This window comes from Cryptomeria japonica, chromosome 3 (genome assembly GCF_030272615.1).
Source record: "Cryptomeria japonica chromosome 3, Sugi_1.0, whole genome shotgun sequence".
NCBI classification, from domain to species: Eukaryota; Viridiplantae; Streptophyta; class Pinopsida; order Cupressales; family Cupressaceae; genus Cryptomeria; species Cryptomeria japonica.
In genome coordinates this window covers 548,332,206-548,354,353 of record NC_081407.1, presented here as the reverse complement: position 1 = coordinate 548,354,353, position 22,148 = coordinate 548,332,206, and the positions used below count along the sequence as shown (strand labels likewise).

At 39.9% G+C, this 22,148-nt stretch overlaps 1 protein-coding gene across 3 annotated transcripts in view; it reads left to right on the top strand.

The window, feature by feature from the left end:
* The window catches only part of LOC131077430 (protein EARLY FLOWERING 3), a 76,919-nt gene that overhangs the window by 25,674 nt on the left and 29,097 nt on the right, over positions 1-22,148 (top strand). The window contains exon 2 of one of the 3 annotated variants that reach the window (XM_058014925.2): positions 8,601-9,649. In XM_058014925.2, the coding sequence (XP_057870908.1) occupies positions 8,601-9,649 (1,049 nt within the window). Of the gene's footprint in view, positions 1-8,581; positions 9,650-22,148 lie in introns of all 3 variants that reach the window. The other 2 variants (XM_058014924.2, XM_058014926.2) reach the window with 2 other exon arrangements.

The following is a 22,148-nucleotide window of genomic DNA, read 5'->3' as shown; positions in this document are numbered from 1 at the left end:
TCAAGATGGTGAATGGAATTAGAGTTGAAGACAGACTTGAGGGAGCATCAAACTTTGTATCTCGGAAGTTCATAATTATGCTTGCCTTGGGTGAAAACGAATTAGACGAATTCGTGAAGAAAGCCATACCAGAACCAACCAAAGAGGATGAGAAGCTTCAATGGAAGAGGAAGAACCACAAAGCAATTAAGATGTTGGTTGACTCTGTGAAAGATAACATTGTGCCAATTATTTCCAAGTTGGAGATGACATATGCCTTGTTCAAAGCATTAGAGGAAATGTATGAGATCAACAACACAAGCCGAGCCCTTGCATTAAAGCAACAACTTCACCACATGAAAATGACGAAAGAAGAATCCATCACCTCATACTTCATGAGGATTTACCATTGGACACACTATAGAGGGCAAATAGTTAACCTTGTTGGCACTCAGTGGTCTCCCTTCATCTTGGGAGTCATTTATTCAAGGGATAAGCGCAAGATCAAAACTTCCTAAGTTTGATCGATTGAAGATAGACTGCATTCAAGAAGAGTCAAGATTGGTCACAAGAGGCATTGGTCAAAGTTCTACAAATGAAGATATTTATGTTCTTGCCTCTCACTCCTCAAAGAAGAAAGGTAAGAAAGGACACTTCAAAAGAAGGAAGGATATTTCAGAATTCCAATGCTTTAGTTCTGACAAATATGGTCACTACGCAATGAAATGTCCAACCAGGACTATGCCTCAAGCTTCCATTGCGGATGTTGGTGAGACTCTTCCACAAAAGGATTCAGATGGATTCATATTCTGATTTGAAAGAGATAAGTTTTATGGTTGAATAATGTTCATGAATTTCATATGTAGTTATTATTCATGCAATTACATTATGCATGTTATTTGTGAAACATTGTTAGCAGATGTCAGCTTATGACAAGCTGCATTTGGATATCGTGTTTTTTTAAAATTTCTTCAATTTACTATGAGAAACTTGTCCCTTACATATAGGACATCTTTAGAATCACAACCTATTGCTTTTCAGGTTATAGAGTTTTGAAGTTCTATTTGTGATGAAGAGATTGAAATTCAGGAAGAATATGCAGAGGACTTTAGTGGAGATTCTGAGATTTTGCATTTCCAAATTTTTAATAAAACAAATATTTACCCGCAGAAGTGCAACAGTTCACTTGTGAAAGCCATTGAGATAAGAAGGCTCTTCCAGTGAGAGGGAGCGAACTGCAAGGAGATTTTGTTCTAAATCTCAGGATGGTCATATTCTTGCCTAGGGCTCGATCTTATAACAGTAGATCCATGGTGGCTTTGGATCTAGCACTTCCAGCCATATGAGGATCATACTAGATGATGTGAGTCTCCTGAAGTAAGATATCTTCCATGATTGGGACCATGTGAGCAGGGGATGCTTCCGTGATAGAGGGAGAAAGTAAGAGGATGTGCTTCGATTGATATCCGAGGATCTTAGTCATATTGGTTCAGAGGGAGTGGACCATGTCAAGATGGTTTCTCTAGTGATCAGTATCACTATGGCATGTGGAGATCAAGTATCACTATGTTAGAGACATGGTGGAAAGGAATGCTATTCAGTTGAGATACATTAGTACTGATGAGAAAACGACAGACATTCTCACCAAGCCTCTCTCCAGAATAAAGTTTGTGTACTTTCAAGGTAAGCTTGGTATGGTGGAGAATGAAGCCCTAGTTGAGATTGAGTCTCAGCTTCATTGATTTGTTTATATATATGCTAATGTATTCTTATCTTCAAAAGATGTTTAAAGTGTAAACTCTTGTTAATGCATTTCTCTTTGAGAGAGACTTAAGGTGAAAGCCCTTATTTACACCCTCTGATATGGTTCATGGTGGATGTCATGTGTGTGATGCCATGACAACATCACGTGAGAGAGTCCGTGATGATTTTCTAGTACTTGTGTGTTTACTCTTTGGATGACCCATGGTGAATATCATTGCGAGGTGATGATTTCACAATGATGAACACTTGTACATCTAACCATTATTGTGAGGTGACAATCTCACAATAATGGTTGATATCATGTGAGGTGATATCTATGGATTAACCATAATGGTGGATATCACGTGAGGTGATATATATGGATATGCCATAATGGTTGATATCACGTGAGGTGATATCTATGGATAAATTATAATGGTGGATATCACATGAGGTGATATCTAGGGATATTCCATAATGGTGGATATCACGTGAGGTGATATCTATGGATAAACCATAATGGTGGATATCACGTGAGGTGATATCTATGGATAAGCCATATTGGTGGATATCACGTGAGGAGATATCTATATATAAGCCATGATGGTGGATATCACGTGAGGTGATATCTATGGATAAGCCATGATGGTTGATATCACAAAGAGGTGATATCTTTCCCTTCCACATATGGGTGTAGCCATTGTGATCAACATCACGATGAGGTGATGTGTCTTGCAGACATCTAGAAGGATTCCTCCCTAGCTAAGAGGGAGTGTTGATGTATGTAGCGTTTGTCGGATCCTTCAGACTGACATAAATGCCTAGTGGCCTATTGGCCTTAGACATTTATGTTCTCCGATTTAAATCTCATGTTCTTGGCGATTTCTTATGTTCTTAGTTTAGCGACTTTATGAAAACTGGTTGCAAATGTATATTAACTAATTATAACTACCACCTTGGGAGACATGTTAGTTAAGATTGGTTAATCCCTTGAGAAGACGTGTTGATTAAAGATGAACCGACATGTATATAAGTCGTGTTGCTTGGCGCCACCCTTGAATGGGTATATAGATCCGTTCCTTCACTCTTCTAAGGGATCTAATTAGAAGTCACAAGCAGATCGAATACATTCATACATTAAGCAGATCGAATATATCTTATCCTGCAGTAGTCCAATAAGCAACAGTTCGTGTTCTTCTATAGCAAGATCGAGTTCATTCTCCAACAGTATGTTCTTATTATCAAAGGACATTAATTGATATAGAAGTAAGATCGATTAAGAAGAAATAATTATACAATAGTCCTCAATCCTACTGCAGTTCGAATTGTTCATTACAGTCTAGTGTGAATTTTAATCTATATAATCTGATCACCAAATTTAACAGGGAAGCATGGATTCACTTTTGGGTTGTTGAAGCCTATTGAGCACCTATTAGCCTTGTGAGGGTTCTTGAGAATTTGAAAAGAGTTGTCACCTATTTCAGTAGGTGAGTTGGGAGAAAGATCTCCCTTAGTTTGTGTTTGTTGGATGCTCTGCATCAAAGTGGTATCAGAGCAATGAAGTAGATCCTTGAAGGAGATAATTGGAATTTGAGAGAAGAGTGAGTAAGAGGTTGAAGACAAGATGCCTCCCAAGAATGTTGGTATTGCCAGGGAGTTGCAAGATTTGAGAGAGAAGAATACCAGGTTGCAAGAGTCCTACAATGCTGTGTTGGAAAGGCTTGAAGCCTTGGAGTCCAATTAGAGAAGAAATGTTGATTTGGGAGTTGTGAGTGATGAAGAGGAGGAACAAGAAGAGTTCCAGGAATCCGAAGAGGAAGAGAAGATAGATCCTGAAGAGCAGCGGACACTCAGATTGTTAAAGGCAGTGAAAGGTGACCAATATAAGGTAAGGGTTGATTTATCTATGTATGGTGGGAATCTGAATGAGGAAGAACTACTAGATTGGATTGCAGCCATGGATACCTACTTCAAAAGTGAAGATGTACCTGATGATCAGAAGGTTAAGGTGGCAAAGACCAAATTGAAAGGGCATGCACTTCTATGGTGGAACTATGAACAAGCTGAAAGGAGAAAGAAGGGAAAAGACAAGATAATGTCTTGGGACAGGATGATTGCCAAACTCAAAGGTAAGTTTCTTCCTAGAGATTATGAAGTTGAATTGTTCAAGAAGTTGCAAAGTTTAAAGCAAAAGGATCTAAGATGTGAAGACATATACTGATGAGTTTTATAAGTTAAGCATAAGGGTAGGAAGAGTGAAGATGAAGTTCAAAAAGTGGCTAGATACCTTGGTGGCCTTAGGTTTAACATACAAGATGAATTGGTTGTTGCTAACCCAAAAACTGTGGAAGAATGTTTTCAATTGGCTATCAGGGTGGAGGAGAAGATAAAAAGAAGGCAAGATAAGTCTAATAGAGGAAGAGGCAGCAATACAAGAGGAAGGGGATCCTTTTCTACAAGCAAGCAGCCATATGAGGACCAAGAAGAAGCAAGGGTAAGGAGCAAAGTGCTGATGCAAGAGGTGGCTTTAGGGGCACAAGAGGCAGATTTGGAGGAGGAAGGAACTCAAGTTCCTTTACAGGTAGATGCTACAATTGCCAAGAGATTGGACACCCAACATTTAAGTGTCCTGAAAGGAAAGGATCCACATCAAGTGGTGGTGAAAGAAGAAATGAAAGAGGGGCTCAGGTAGTACAAGGAGATGGAGAAGAAAGTGTAGCCTCTCCTGGTCTTGTTAATGTTTTCTCAGAAGTTGGAGAAGCTTTGATGATAAGAACTTTGTTGCATTCACCTAAAGAGCAAGACATAAGTCAAAGGAGGAGCTTATTCAGAACTACATGCAAATGTAGAGGTAAAGTGTGTACAGTTGTCATTGATTCAGGTTCACAAGATAACATGGTGTCTAGGGAGATGGTAGATAAGTTGAATCTAGATAGAATACCTCATGAAACACCTTATCAAGTCTCTTGGGTAAATGATCGTCAGTCATTGTTGGTGAATGAGCAAGCATTTGTTGAGTTTCAGATTGGTGAGTACAAAGATAGGGTCCTATGTGATGTTTTGCCAATGGATTGTTGCCATTTGCTATTGGGAAGACCCTGACAATTTGATAGAAGGACAATGTATGATGGTAGAGAAAACACCTGACTTATCAAGAAGGATGGAAAAGCATTTAGACTAACTTCTTTGCAGGAAGATGAGAAGGTGAAAGGTAAAACCAAGATTGTGATGTTTGGCAAGAAGGAACCTGTAAGGTGTGATGAAGTTGAAGCCATTTCAAGGCTTGAAAACACTAAGACAACCGGGTTGCTTGATGGAGTGTTGATTGGGACAGTCATGTGTCCATTTGTGGAGGACAGAATCAGTCAACAAACAGAGATTCTAGGTACAACAGGTCTGGTTCAGAGGGGAAGGACTGAAAATGCAATGGAAAGAGTGCAAGTGCAAGCACCAAATGACACCTCTAGGTGTGAACCAAGGATGGCAATGGTTTTTAACCCCATAATATCTGATATGTCTTTGTATTCTGGTTTATATTTGTTGCAGGTGTCCAAGGAGTTCAACAACAGCATGGCGTTGGATGGTACTCATGGGACATGCGTTTTCCTCTCGGGGGGGTGTATGGTGCAAGAGCACTTAGATGGCCATATGCTTCTTTTTGGCCATGTTGAGTCATTTTAAGTTTCAAAGGCATGTCAAGATGTAATAAGGTCATGAATGACCATTCTCATGTAATAAGGTCCTTGAAGATCAATTTGTAATGTTTAAGTTCAATATGTGGTCCTACTTGTCTCATAGTGTCAAAATTGTCCTTATAGGGCTGAAGTGTGTCCAAGGCATCAAATGAGGTATTTTATCATGTATGAAGGCTATTTGGGCCTAATCGGATGTATTCATGATGCTTTGAAGTCATATAGGTCTCATTTTGGGTTTATAGTCAAGTTGCACAAAAATTGTCAAAATTGACAATGTTGTCAATGCAAAATTTGTTGTAAAAAAAAAGTGCATTAGGAAGTGGTTTGTTGGTAGTTGGTGTTAAAAGGGTGGTTATGAACGCTGGAGGGCTGGAAAAGCCTTTAAATATCTTCATTTCCATGGCCAAGTGCTGGTTGGATCATGTATTGAGGCATAAGCAATAAAATTTCTATTTACCCTGCACTTTTCTTGTTTTCTGGGCGTAACAGTCTGATACCAAGCATTTTTCACTGTGAAATCCTTATTGTGGACATCTGAAACGTATTGACTTGAAAGAGCAATGAGTCCTTGAAGTTTTGGCTTTGGTTTTATTCATTTTCACTTTGTTTTGAGCAAGTAATCATAAATTCTGTAAAATCAGTCACAAACCCTTGCTAGGGTAACCAATGACATAAAAATATGTAGTTTTTGGTCAAGATGTCCAAAAGCAATGTACCTGACTCACCCTATGGATACACAAACTTAGAGATACCTAGCCTCATATTTCATGGGTTCACATTCAAAGAGGGACATGTGTCCATCATATTGCAATTTTTTCATTGGCGAGAGTAGAGTTTGTTGTAAAAAACCCTAATTAGGGTTTTATCTTGTAATCTTGGCCATTGATTTGAGAATCAATTTGAGCCATTCATTGTAAATCAACCTCTATATAAGACTCAAATCTCTCATTGTAATGATTAATAGTGAGTAGTGGATCAATAGTTCATAGATTTCAATTAGGTAGCAAGTAGAGTAGAGTAGGAGGAGGAAAGGAGGAATTGTTGCCAAGACTTGATGTTAATACATGATCTTCATTGAAGCATGGTGGATTTCTACTTGTAATGTCTACATGTTTTATGGTTTCTTGTTACTTCTCTAGTTTTAGTTGAAGTTCATTGATTATGATGGAGAAGTGTGTGGATGTTGATAATTCCTTGGTTCATAGTTTCTGTAGTTTGCTGATTGTAAGCTACAATGCAAAGTTAGCCTGAACCTTGTTATTGTGCTAAGTTCAATTGTGGATATATGTTCAAGTTATGCCATATCTAGGTATTTGAGTGGATGTTCATGGTATGAAAACCCTTATCATTCTTAGAAGATTGCACTAGTTTTGTGAAGTTGTTCCTAGTATGGCAAAGCAAAGCTTAGTTTAAGGAATGTGTCCATCCAAACATCATCCGTTGTTATCATTGATCTTAGAATTAGATTAATTTCTCAACCTTTAATTCCTTTTGCTATTTGTTTTCCAAGTTGAGAAAGTCTTCATGTTCCAACATCATTCATGTTCAACGCAAGTCCCCTTGTGATTCCAGTAATATCACATCAAGCCATTGAGTTACCCACATGCCAAGACCTAATAATAGAAACCTTGGAGTCGTCTCAGTTGGTCACATAATTTAGCATCCAAGAAGATTTTTTTCAAGAGAGGGTAAAATACTTGGTATTTTATTCTGCGTTGCATAGTGTCACAAAAACACATCAACAGACTCCTCGGCTGCAGTGCTTCATTTTTGAAGTTTCGTGCAAAGCACACTATGTTTTGGGCTTGCCAGCCATTAGATTGAATAAAATCAATAGCAGGCACACAATCAAGGTTTGTTGTTTCTTGGAAAATGGGAGTGTGTACCATTGTTTGAAACTTAAAGGCAATGCCTTAGAGAATATGACATGAAAGCTTTGGCTTACAACAAAGTGCTTTGACACACAAAAGCCACCATTGATAATTGCTTACAAGGTTAAGAAACTGGTGGCTTTGATACTACCATTACTAGTTCAACCGTAAATTTGTTATATTGTTAATAAATCTTAGAGAAGAATCCCTAGTTTGCATTAAAGGAAATTTTTTTATCTGAACTTAAGAAAGTTGAAACAAAAGAACTGAATTTACTAACATTACAAATAATTGTTTTTCTTTAATTTTTTAAAGACTGGATAAAGTTGAATTGCAATGAACAATAGAATTGGTTAATAATGCAAAAGAAATAGAACTGTAGCAGTGCTGGAATGTCAATTCCAGATTGAGGAGGTATTGGTGCTAAAGTTGAATTGCAATGAACAATAGACTTGGTTGATAATGGAAAAGAAATAGAGCTGTAGCAGTGCTGGAATGTCAATTCCAGATTGAGGAGGTATTGGTGCTAACCCAGGCCAAGAAAAGTCTTCAAGCAGCATGGTCATGGTAGCTGACCAAGACAGTTTCCATAAACATGGACATTCACTGAACGAAGCTTACTTAAATACATAAATGCCTATTTATAGCTAATGTTCAACTTTAGTTCTTTCATTATTTATATATTGGCTGATTGTATTCTTTTAATAAAACCTACATAGATAAAATATAAGCAGTGCAAATGTATTATCCATTGATTAATAGAAAACAGAAATGACTATTCCTGAAGCAAATTATATTTAGAAATGGTATAGAACTCAGCTTTGTACTTTAAGTTCATACACAGGCTTTAACCATAAAAACTATATTGTATGCATACTCTTTATTACACACATGCTTATTTTATACTGGATCGCTTTTGTATTCTGCAACTACCTTTTTTTATCATCAGTGTTTTCAAGTTTATAAAGCTCAGAAACTACTTTCCAGCTAATATTGTTTGAATTTTTCACCACAGAAGGTATTAAATGTATATGCAAGTTACTGGTCACCAACAATGTCTTGATATCATATCACTCTATTCTTGTTTTATAAATTATCTTCAAATTTAAGCTCGAGATGTCAGAAAATTTGTGTGCTAAGAAAGTTTTGTTTTGTCTTAGTGAATCAAGAGAATTTGTAAGGGAGTGCTTGTAAGAAGGTTTTAATAGATACAGCGATCTAAAGTGCATGCTTTATAATGGATAGGTGTGTTCTTTTCCGACTTGTAAAAAAGTTGCTCGGTGAAGTTGACAGGATTTATGCACAGATGCAGGGTTCTAGTTTTGAAGGAAGATATTCATTTTGCCCAGTCAATTTCACTCCAATGCCAGATGCTTCAGGTTCAGATGTGTGTTATCAAGTGTATGACCAATCAGCTTCAGTTGTTACACATGACAGTGCTGCAGGAGAAGGAAATAAACAGTTTCTTAGGGTTCCAACTATCGTTAGTTCTATGACAATGGGCTCATCTTATGGTTCAGATAAAAGCAAGAATCAGAGGAATCTGCCAGGAAAGAAAGTCAGAGATGAAGATGACTTCAAGGTACCTCAATGCTCTAACTCAAGGATTAGCAACATTAGCACAACAGGGCCATGCATCATAGATAAGTTTCAGACGGTAGAAAACTTTACTTCAAATGCAAATAGACCTTCCACTTCTTCATCAAACACCTTTCAATGTGAGGCAACAATACCCACTAGTTCTGATTCAGATTATTGGAAAAAGGGCATTCAGGCTGATTCAAAAGATTGCTCTGAGATTAAAGATCATCTAGAGCAGCAAATAAATTGTTCAGTCTCTCTTAATTCCGATATTGACTGTAGTGTTTCTCATCAACTGTTGGGAAACTCATCAAGTGCTGCCCCAGTTCTGACATCAGGTCAGAACACAACCAGGAAAAACCATTTGATTGGCACAGGAGATAATGTTGATTCTGTCCAGTGGGTAGGCTTGAGTTCAAATTCAACATCGGAAGGTTTATTGCTTGCCAATAATAATATTCATAGAGAAGAGTCGGTTCAAGTTGCTGATATTAATGATAAGGGAGAAGACAACACAGATGGATTGAGAGAGAGAGATGAGTATGACCAGGTTTCATCATTGAGGAATAGCTGTGAAAGCACCGGTGGTGCTGAGTGCTCTAGTGATGAAAATGCTGCTGAAATATCTGTGGCATCTCAACCAATGCAAGAAAACCGTTTTGAGGATGATTCTGATTCCTCTATGCTTGATTCTGTTTCTATTTCCAATATAACCCCAGATGTTGTTATAGAGAATATTGGAAAACAACATTTTTGGAAAGCACGCAAAGCCATTTTAAGGTGAGAGAATTTGTTTTTCATTTTTCACATATACAGAATAGCATTGAATGTTATGATGGGCACATGTTATGGAATATGTGCTATTTAGTTTAGAATCTTTTCACACTGGAACATGTTTTGTTAATTGCTTTTGTTAATGATGTTTAAATCTGCCTGGATACCGTATCATGTTTCACTATGAACTGTATCTGTTACTTTGATGATTTTAAAATCAAAGCAACCTATACAAGCAAATAAATATTCATATATTCCAGTCTGCATTCAAGCTTTTAGGGAGAAAATTCTTGAAAGTAAATGATCTACATTGACCAATGACATAAATAACTAGCAATCATGTACTGAGTTAGCAGCTTTTTAATTTCAGTTTGATTTTTGTCTTGTATAAACTTCATCATAATCAATATTTTATAATTTTTTCTCTTTAAGGATGGAATTTTTTGTAGGACATTTGTTGATGTGTCTTTTGTACACGACCAAACACAGAATAAAATACCTAAAGGTACCTTATCCTCTCTTGAACAAAGTTTCTCGACTGCTGAAGATCTCGCCGAAGGATCAGGCGGAGTAACTCCAAGGTTTTGATATGTAGGTTCTCTACGTGCGGATAAGCTCTTTGTGGTACAATGTGATTTTGCTGGAATCACAAGGGGACTTATTTTTGACAACCTGAACTTCTGATTCGCTTTGGATATTACTGGAACGTGGAATTTCACTGGCCCTTGATTTTGAAAAAAAGGAAAAAGGATAAGGGTTGGAACGGGATCTATTTCTAACACTAAGAACGTAAGAGCAATGAACGACCTTTGATGAAATTCTAACTAAGTCTTGCTTTGACATCCTAGGATCATCTCCACAAGATTAGTGCGATCTTCTGAGGAAAACTTTATGATGTTTAGATCACTGCTACAAGCATGGACACCGTCAGGTTGATGCATATCAATGAAGAAGCGATAATTGAAGTTAAGCTTAAGCTGAATGATTCTAGTTGACTATGCAAGGCAAGGCTGCAATCAACAAACCACTAGTGGTATGGATATACGAATTTCACCGTTGATCATACAAATTTCTTCCATTCACCTAATAACATGAAATCAAATTTGAGAAGTATAGAGACCATGGAAATTGTTGAATCGACCCATAGAATTCACCATTTCTTCAATGAAGTTTACAAGTCTTTTGCAACAATATCTTGGCAACAATCTTTGCCTTCTCTTTCTACTCTACTCTAACTATTTCCTACTCTCCGACTATTCACTATTAACCTTAACAAATGAGGAGCCAGGGCTTTATATAGAGAACCCTTTACCAACAACGACTCTGATTGACTTCGAATCAATGGCTAGGGTTACAAGATAGAAACCCTAATTAGGGTTTGTTACAACAAACTTCCTTAGCCAATTAGAAAATTACATTCCCGGAGTGAGGACCAATAGGAAGAAGGGGTAGGTACATCGAAGTTTGTCCTGCCTCCAATGAGTCAGGTACATTGAATCTGGACATGCTGAGGTGGACCAATCCGATTGGAGGAGCAGTGATTGGGATGCCACCTTGTCTGACGTCTGTGTCTTGGTTGATCTCTTTTCTATCTCAATTTGATGAATGATGTACCTCTTTTACTCCCAAGTGCTTGATGAGGCTTTCTTATCGTCAAGTCTTCCTTCTCCGGTAGCATACCTTGCCTTGAAGTGCTGGCGAAGCCTTTCTTTGTCATCTTGTGGTTCCTTAGCGTGGCGAAGTGAAGGTTTTGGAGGTAGATGGCAACTCCTAGAACACATGTAGTCCACCTTTATGCCTTTGGAATGTCCTTGATGATGATGGACTAGAACAGGTCGTCCTTGTCTTGGTCTGATCCTCCTCCATCTGCAAAACAAACCAAAAGATGATTAAGGACACATGATATATTTATCCCGATCATAGCATTTCTTACCTTAAATCATCATGTAGTGGGCACCCTAGAATGCCCAAAAACTAACCCCACTGCTGATAGGAATTTAGTCAAACAGTTTGCAGCCAACTCCTTATTCCTCCGTTTAATGTTTCAATGTTTTTTTTTTGTTTTTAAGTCTTTGCACAGGTATGAAACCACATAACATGAACTAAAAAGAATTTACAATAATAGGTAAGCTGGAAATTGAACTACTGCTGTTATAATATTATTTCCAGAATTAACAAAAATCAAATACATAGCAGGTTATTTTCAACTCACTAAATACTCCAGCATTTTGACATAATGTTCCAACCAAAGTTTCTAATTCTGCTGCTACAGTAACATGAATAGTGCCAGGTGAATAGTGCCGCGTGAATAGTGCCAGGTGAATAGTACCCGCGGGAATAGTGCCGCGTGAATAGTACCCATGTGAATAGTGTCGCGTGAATAGTGTCACGTGAATAGTACCCGCGTGAATAGTGTCGCGGCCTGTAGCTGGAAATGCAACCAAATAATGCTGCTGCTTGTAGCTAGAAAAACACCCAATCTGCCTGTAAATGAAGCTGATAGCAAAGGATTCCAAAGGCCAAACCCCAAGGGAATGACGTCTAGAATGTCACAAGAGAGGATAGACGTCCTCTAATGCCAAGAATGGATCTGCAACTCACACACCAAATTCTTCTCATATTCCACCCTCCCAATGAAGCCACAAAAGCTCCCTTTTATTCTTTCTCCAAGGGGCGACCCAACTCACTCAAGCAATGTGGGATAAAACATGTTCAATATAAAACATATTAAAATGTTCACTTATGTCTCCCTTGGTTGCCCCTTTGATTTACACATATCTCCATAAAATAAATATTAAAGTAACACTTTAATATTTTACAATTAAATTAAATGTTACTTTAATAAAACTTCAGGCATTAAAATATATTAGCAATCGGACTCCGAATAGCGTGAGTGATAGCTCGTCGGAAAGCTCTCGCCAAGGAGTATCAAATCCAATCACCAAAACTAGCCCCCGTTGTGTCCGGCTGACTTACTAAAAATAGTAAGTATGCCTGAAACTAAGTAAATCAACTTCGTTTTGGCCCAAACTGAAAATGACTAGGCCAAAACACTCCAGGGTCCCTTTAAACCCTTCGTTAGCCCTCGGGACCATGTAGAGCTAGGCTAACGCACATATACTTGGTCAATCTGCTAGAGTGGGGACATTACAGTCCGCCCCCCTTGAAATTGCTTGTCCTCAAGCAATCTCAGTCCAGCCTGCTGTATCACCTGCTCATTCTCCCATGTAGCATCTTCCTCCGGCAGGTCTCTCCATCTGACCAAATACTCCTTCACTATCCTGTTTCTGAGTTTCCTCTCTCTGGTGTCCAGAATAGCCTCAGGTACTAACACGAGCTTCCCCTCCTCATCCAAAGGAGGTAAATCTGCAGAAGGTACTACACTCTGACCAATAGCTTTCTTAAGCCTAGACACATGAAATACATTGTGCACCCGACTGCCCTCTGGAAGCTCAAGCTCATAGGCGACTTCGCCCACTCTGCGAATCACCCTATAGGGACCATAAAATCTAGGCTTCAACTTTTCAGCTCCGCTCTTCTTGAGTGATGACTGTCTATATGGTTGTAGCCTCAAGTAAACCATATCCCCTACCTCGAAACTGCGCTCTATTCGGTGCTGATCAGTGTACAATTTCTGTTGATTCTGGGCCTGCTGTATATTCTCCTTGAGCACTTTCAGGATGTCCTGACTATCCTGCAATAAGTTTTTGGCTTTGGGCACTCTGCTGTCCCCCAAAACTAAATCCATGAAGCTAGGTGCATCATAACCATAGAGTGCCATGAAAGGAGTCATCCTGATGGACATATGATAAGTGGTGTTATAACAATACTCTCCCATATGCAACCATCTGACCCAAGCTTTTTGTTGTGCAGTTACATAGTTCCTCAAATATCCCTCCACCCATTTATTCACAATCTCTGTTTGCCCATCTGTCTGCGGATGATAACTAGTGCTAGGTGTAAGATCTGTACCACACAACCTAAACAGCTCCTGCCAAAAAACACTCATAAACTTACTATCTCGATCACTGACAATGAATCTGGGCAACCCATGTAACCTGAATATCTCTCTAAAGAAAAGATCTGCCACCTGTGCTGCTGTGTAAATGGACGGAATAGCAAAGAAGTGAGCAAACTTCGTCAAGCGGTCCACCACCACATAGATGCAATCCCTTCCCTGCACTCGTGGTAACCCAGTGATGAAGTCCATCGAAATACTTTCCCATTTCCTATCAGGAATGGGCAAGCGCTGTAATAAACCTGCAGGAAATGTGTGCTCTCCCTTATTCTGTTGACAAACCGCACACTCCCTGACATACCTCTGAACATCATCCTTGAGCCCTCTCCATGAGAACCTCTCTCGGATCTGCCTGTAGGTCTTGAAGATCCCCGGATGCCCAGCTGTGGGTGCATCATGAAATGCCTTTAGTATCACCTCTCTCAAATGTGATGACGGAATCAAATAAACCCTGTCCTGAACTCTGATCAATCCATCTATCACCTCATAGCGATCATCCTATATAGTACCTGAAATCAATCCAGAAGCCCAAGCATCTCCGACATACTCTGCTATAATCTGATCTCTCCAATCTCTTGAAATCTCTGCCAGAGCACATAAGTGAGGTCTCCAAGATAAGGCATCAACCACCACGTTTTTCTTACCTTTGACAAACTCTATGTCAAAGTCATAAGCCTGCAATTTAGTAACCCATTTCTGTTGTCGGTCATTAAGATCACGCTGGCTCATGAAATATTTTATGCTATTGTGATCAGTTTTGATCAGAAACCGTCGGCCTACTAAGTATGATCGGAATTTGGCCAATGCATGCATTATGGCCAACATCTCCCTGTCATAGATAGAATAGCTCCTCTCAACACCTCGGAGCTTCCTACTCTCGAATGCAATGGGATGTTTCTCCTGCATCAATACTGCCCTTATCCCATCACCTGAAGCATCACACTGAAGTTCAAATGGCTTCGTGAAATCTGGTAGAGCTAAAACCGGACAAGATGACATCACTTGTTTGAAGTGGTCAAAACATCGCTGCGCTGCTTCTGTCCATACGAAGGCTCCCTTTTTAGTGAGGTCTGTCAAAGGTGCTGCAGTCTGTGAAAACCCCTTAACAAACCTCCTGTAAAACCCGCATAAACCAAAGAACCCCTTAAGTTGTGTGAGGTTCGTGGGAGTAGGCCAATCTACTATAGCTCTAATCTTTTCAAGGTCTACTCGAACTCCATCTGCACTAATAACATGCCCAAGGTATAGTAATTCTGTCATACCAAACTCACACTTAGACTCCTTGGCATATAAAGACTCTCTCTCTAGGATAGATAATACCTCCTCCAAATGCTGTGAATGTTCCTCCCAGGTCTTACTAAAGACCAAGATGTCATCAAAGAAGATCAAGACAAATCTCCTCAACTGCTCCCTGAATACCTGGTTCATACAACTCTGAAATGTAGCGGGTGCATTGGTTAGTCCAAATGGCATAACCATAAACTCAAAGTGGCCATAGTGACATCGGAAGGCTGTTTTCTCAATGTCCTCTGCTCTCATCCTGATCTGATGGTATCCGGATCGCAAATCAATTTTGGTGAAGAAGCATGCCCCATGCAACTCATCAATCAACTCATCAATCCTAGGAATGGGATACCTGTTTTTAATTGTTTTCTTATTCAGTGCCCTGTAATCGATGCACATGCGCATTGTCCCATCCTTCTTCTTTACCAAAACTACAGCTGAAGCAAAGGGGCTTTTGCTAGGCCTGATGTGCCCCACATTTCCAACAACTCCTTAATTGCCTTCTCTATCTCATCTTTATGTTTCTTAGGATGACGATAGGGAGTGATCATCACTGGTTTGGCTCCCTCCTCGAGCTCAATAACATGCTCTGCACCCCTGTCAGGAGGAACCCCGTGACGAATATCACTGAATACCTTGGCATGCCTGTCAAGAATCTCCTGTATATCTGATGGATGACTCTTCACCCGAGGCTCCGGTGAAGTTGGCATAACTAAGCACTCTGTTGCCCACTCTATGTCATTATGTCGAAAAAGTCTCTCCATTCTCTTCAAAGAGACTACCCTGCAACTCCCATCTGAAAGTCCCCTGAGAACAACAGTCCTACCCTCATGTTGAAACCTCATTTCCAACTTCGCTAGGTTGAAAGTGAACTCAACCAGCGATGCCATCCATGTCATACCGAGGATGACGTCGTAATCTCCCATGTCCACAACGTAGAAATCATCCTCCAACTCATAGCCATCTCCAAATCTAATGTGAAGATTTGAAACCTTCTGAGTACATAATAGCTTTTGGCCATTAGCCACCATGACCCTAAAACCATCATGCTCCTCTGTCTGTAAACCTCTCCTGGCTACCAACTGTGTATCTATAAAGTTATGTGTAGCCCCAGTGTCAATGAGAGATATCACTTTCTGCCCCTGGATAGTACCCCTGACCTTAAATGTGATTGCCTTTTGGGCCCCTGTCAAGCGTGCCAACGATCTATCATCCTTAGGAATGCTGCTCTCCTCTATCATGTTACCCTCATCTGAATCGGAGTGCTGATCCTCCCCCTCTGACTCTGACTCCTCTGCTGAAAAATACTCCATTTGATTTGCCTTAGCCTTGAGAGGGCATTTATGAGATAAGTCCCAAGGCTCTCTACACTGGAAGCACAGTTTCTTCTTTCGAAGTTCATTCAAGGTTTCATTGTCTAGTCCTTTTGATCCTTCTTTGGGTTTGTTATACTCTTTCTGAAATGGTTTTTGTCTTTGTCCTTGCGGTAGGAAGAATTTGTTGAATGGTATTTTCCTTTGTATACCGAAGGGGCTAAATCTCGTGCCTTTTTAGTTGCTTTTGCTAAGGTGAGTGGATCATGTCCCTTCACCCAACCACGTAATGGATCAGCAAGCCCATCACAAAATAACACCACCAATCTCCTAGGAGAGATATCAGTAACAAGTACAAACAAACGCTGAAACTCGGCGATGTAAGCATCCACTGACCCTGACTGTTTTAACTGTGCTAGCTCCTTGAAATGTAACTCGGGATCCCTAGTGTCAAATCTCTCAATCAATCTTTCTGTGAATTCCTCATAGGATGTAATCTGATTATGCCCCAGAGTCACCATGCCATGATGCCACCATTCATGCGCAACGCCGTCCAAATGCATAGCCGCATACTTGATAGCCTCATCCTCATGCATAGGATTTAGCTGCAAGTATGTATCTACCTTCTGCACCCAAGCTCGTGCAGTCATCTTCCCTGAAGCATCATAATAAGGCAAGGAAAGTTTTCCAACTTTCTTCCTCAGCTCAAAATTCTGATTCCTCCCTCCTGCTCTAGGCATATGTCTCATCCTCAAGTCCATATAATCTCTGAGGGAAATATCTGCCTGAAACTCGGGTCCACTGGCCTCCTAGTCCCTCCTGAACTGACCCTGTAACTCAGTAATCTGCGGTTCGTTCACTGGTTGAATCGGATCCCTAGGTGGAAAGGTGGGTAGAAGAGGTCTCGAGCTCGCTGTTCGAGCTGGGTGTGCAATGTGTCTAAAGTTAACCGCCTCAATTCCATTGTTGCCATGTCCATTATTACCATTAATGTTATTCTCAGGGCCATTGTTGTTGCCTCGGCCTCCATTATTATCATTGCCCCTATTGTTATCGTTTCCCCCATTGTTATTGTTTCCATTGTTGGCCTCACCTGGATTAATATTAACGCCCATCTGTCTAGCCATAAGCTGCAACATCATGTCCATTCGCCTATTCTGCTCCTGCTGCATACGCTGCCCTTGCTCTAACGTACCCAGCAACTGTCTGAACATTACCTCCCCCTGATCTGGAACGATATTCCTCTCATCTCGGTCACCCATACTGCTGTCCCGATCGAAGAATATTTCCTCTATGTCTGTATGACTGGATTCTATGTCCACCTGCACGGATGAACTAGACTGCTCACTCTGACTATCTGGATTTTTATTTTGTCTGGCCCTGGTATTGCGAAAATTATAATGCCCCTGTCGCATGCTCAATCATACATTCTGGACCTATTTTATTTCTGCAATATGTTTTGGTGAAAGTTTCCCACAAGATGGCAGAATCTTTTGCTTTGATACCACTGTAGTGGGCACCCTAGAATGCCCAAAAACTAACCCCACTGCTGATAGGAATTTAGTCAAACAGTTTGCAGCCAACTCCTTATTCCTCCGTTTAATGTTTCAATGTTTTTTTTTTGTTTTTAAGTCTTTGCACAGGTATGAAACCACATAACATGAACTAAAAAGAATTTACAATAATAGGTAAGCTGGAAATTGAACTACTGCTGTTATAATATTATTTCCAGAATTAACAAAAATCAAATACATAGCAGGTTATTTTCAATTCACTAAATACTCCAGCATTTTGACATAATGTTCCAACCAAAGTTTCTAATTCTGCTGCTACAGTAACATGAATAGTGCCAGGTGAATAGTGCCGCGTGAATAGTGCCAGGTGAATAGTACCCACGGGAATAGTGCCGCATGAATAGTACCCGTGTGAATAGTGTCGTGTGAATAGTACCCGCGTGAATAGTGTCGCGGCCTGTAGCTGGAAATGCAACCAAATGCTGCTGCTGCTTGTAGCTAGAAAAGCACCCAATCTGCTTGTAAATGAAGCTGATAGCAAAGGATTCCAAAGGCCAAACCCCAAGGGAATGACGTCTAGAATGTCACAAGAGAGGATAGACGTCCTCTAATGCCAAGAACGGATCTGCAACTCACACACCAAATTCTTCTCATATTCCACCCTCCCAATGAAGCCACAAAAGCTCCCTTTTATTCTTTCTCCAAGGGGCGACCCAACTCACTCAAGCAATGTGGGATAAAACATGTTCAATATAAAACATATTAAAATATTCACTTATGTCTCCCTTGGTTGCCCCTTTGATTTACACATATCTCCATAAAATAAATATTAAAGTAACACTTTAATATTTTACAATTAAATTAAATGTTACTTTAATAAAACTTCAGGCATTAAAATATATTAGCAATCGGACTCCGAATAGCGTGAGTGATAGCTCGTCGGAAATCTCTCGCTAAGGAGTATCAAATCCAATCACCAAAACTAGCCCCCGTTGTGTCCTGCTGACTTACTAAAAATAGTAAGTATGCCTGAAACTAAGTAAATCAACTTTGTTTTGGCCCAAACTGGAAATGACTAGGCCAAAACACTCCAGGGTCCCTTTAAACCCTTCGTTAGCCCTCGGGACCATGTAGAGCTAGGCTAACGCACATATACTTGGTCAATCTGCTAGAGTGGGGACATTACACATCAACAAAAAGGCATTAGAATGAAATTCGCTCAAGATCCTCCCCAGGGATAGGCCCTATAAGAATTTTGCTCTGGACCCTTTGGAAGGGTCAGGAGCGAAATTTGCATTTTAGGACAAAATCTTCACATTTTGTGGCCACAACTTGCTCAAATGCATGTCTAAGGATGCCTTTAATCTCAATCAACACTAGGCTTGATGCGAAATTGGAAGGGTCCAGAGCGAAATTCACATTCTAGGACAAATTCTATCATTTCTCTACTCCAAAATGCCTTCCAAGGCAAGCATACACTAGTCTTCTCTCCACCAAGACCTGGGAATCCATCTCTTGACCTTCATCATGAGCAAATTAGGTGAAATTGAGAATTTCGCTCTGGACCCTTTGGAAGGGTTAGGAGCGAAATTCTTGACTTGCTTGTCACCAAGGTCTATCCTTTTCACTCTCTATACTTGGACTCTCATCTTTGGATCTCTCTCCCATACATGCAACACTTGCTTGACCCTCAAAATGGCTAGAAAGGAGAATTTCACTAAAAATCATGGTCAGGAGCGAAATCCTTGTCCTAGCTCAAAATCTTGGCCACTGGTGGCCACAATCCATTCCAAGGCATGCCTAGGGGTCCTTCCAAGCTCAATCTACCTTGATCCACACTTAGCTTGACACAAAAATGAAAGGAAAAGGTGGATTTTAGGAATTTCGCTCTGGACTGTTTGTAAGGGTCAAGAGCAAAATTCACCTTCTTGAGCTTATTTCATCATTTTTCCACTTCAATTCACCTCAAAAGGGCAAGGACATATCAATCTATTCCTATCCAGGCCATAAAAACCAAGAACTTGACTTGTTTTGAAAGGGAAATAGGTGCTCTTAAGAATTTCGCTCTGGACCCTTTGGAAGGGTCAGGAGCGAAATTCTCCTTCTAGGCCATCCTTCACATTTGGTGATCAGTAGCAACTCAAAGCCATGCTTAAGGACATCTCCAATCCTAATAACCCACACTTGGCTTGGCACAAAATTGAGAAAAAAGGGAGGTTTTGGGGAATTTCGCTCTGGACCCTCTGGAAGGGTCAGGAGTGAAATCCACCCTCTAGGCTTGACTCTTCATCTTTTCAACTCCAATCTTCCTTGCAAGGCAAAAATACACCACTCCACTTGCATCCATGCCATAAGAATCCATGTCTTGACCTCATCCAAGATGAAAATAGGAGTTTTCAAGAATTTCGCTCTGGACCCTTTGGAAGGGTTAGGAGCGAAATTTCTATTTTAGGCTAAAATCCTTCACATTTTCACTTTGAGTCACTCCCTAAGGCAAAAGCATGTCAATCCACCTTCCAGCATGCCTTAGAAACTAAGAACTTGGCCAAAACAAGGAAGAAAATGAGGTCTATGGGGATTTTCGCTCTGGACCCTTTAGAAGGGTCAAGAGCGAAATCCACATTCTTGGTTGGTTTTCCACTTCCTTCATCCAATTCTCCTTCAAACTTGATCAAATTCAAGCTCCTTTCTCCACATTTAAGTGAATCCACCATCAAACTAGCTCAAGACAAGGTCGTTTTCATCATTTTAGGCAAGATAGGGGGTCAAACTGAGGATTTCGCTCTAGACCTAGGCCAAGGACAGGACCTATAGGGAATTTCGCTCTGGACCCTTTGGAAGGGTCAGGAACGAAATTCTCCTTTTGGGTTGATTTCTACCACTTCATCGCCTCAAACCTCTTCTCAAAGGCAAATATGCATCAAAGCCTCCTCAACCATGCCTCAAAAATTCAAAAACTTGGCCACATCAAAGAGCAAAATAGAGGAAAAGTGAATTTCGCTCTGGACCCTTTGGAAGGGTCAAGAGCAAAATTCTCATTTTAGGCTCATTTCCACCTTTTTCCTCCCTTCTTTGGCTTGGATATAACTTATTTGGCCTCTCCTGATCATCCTCCAGTCCAAGTTAGCATTCACTTCAAGGTTTTGTGAAGAAAAAAGGGTCTCATATGAATTTCGCTCTGGACCCTTTGGAAGGGTCAGGAACGGAATTCCTCCTTATGCTCAAATCTTTACTTCATTTTCATATTTCTTCACTCCAAATAAGTGTTTTGCCCTCAATAATGCCCAGGAATGAGTTAGTTCTAAGTTTGGATCAAAGTAGAATGTCCTATAGAGGAATTCGCTCTGGACCCTTTGGAAGGGTCAGGAGCGAAATTGGAATTCGCTTTGGACCCTTTGGAAGGGTCAGGAGCGAAATTTGACATTTTGGTCTCTCCGTTAGGATTCATAAATGGAATATAACATTTACTTTAAGTTATATTCCATATATACTGTCAAGATGTTTGAGAGTGGTTTCGGACCTCCAGGAGTTATAATGCAAAATCTAGTTTTTGGAGGATTCTTCAATTTTCCAGACTTAGTCAAATTTCAGGATCAGGTGACATTCCAGACTTGGCCAAATTCCAGGACATTTGGAGATCAGGATGACATTCCAGACTTCATCACTCACCAACTTGACCTAACTCAGACCTTCAAAGAGGATATTCACTCACCAAGTTTCATTGACCTCCTCAAACTCAAACAAGACACAATTAGCAACAAGAGCAAAACTTTGTCCTAAGGAAGACTTTCAAAGATGACCCTAACCCGGAGCATCCATTGACTCACCTTTAGTTAAAACAGAGCCTGCTATCTTAGTGATCCCTCTGGTAACACTCAACATGCAAAGGCTAATAGACAAAACCCTAAAAGACCTAGAAACAAACCCCAGAAAGCAAAAAAAGTAGGGGTCCCCATTTGCAATGGGGCGATGTGTGAATACGTCACAACAATACCGTATCATGTTTCACTATGAACTGTATCTGCTACTTTGATGATTTTGAAATCAAAGCAACCTATACAAGCAAATAAATATTCATATATTCCAGTCTGCATTCAAGCTTTTAGGGAGAAAATTCTTGAAAGGAAATGATCTACATTGACCAATGACATAAATAACTAGCAATCATGTACTGAGTTAGCAGCTTTTTAATTTCAGTTTGATTTTTGTCTCGTATAAACTTCATCATAATCAATATTTTATAATTTTTTCTCTTTAAGGATGGAATTTTTTCTAGGACATTTGCAAAGCTCTTATGATTTATCTGCATATAAGTTTTGATTTCTTCCTTATCATAATAATAAATAGCATATGGGATAGAGGGCATATGGACTTGA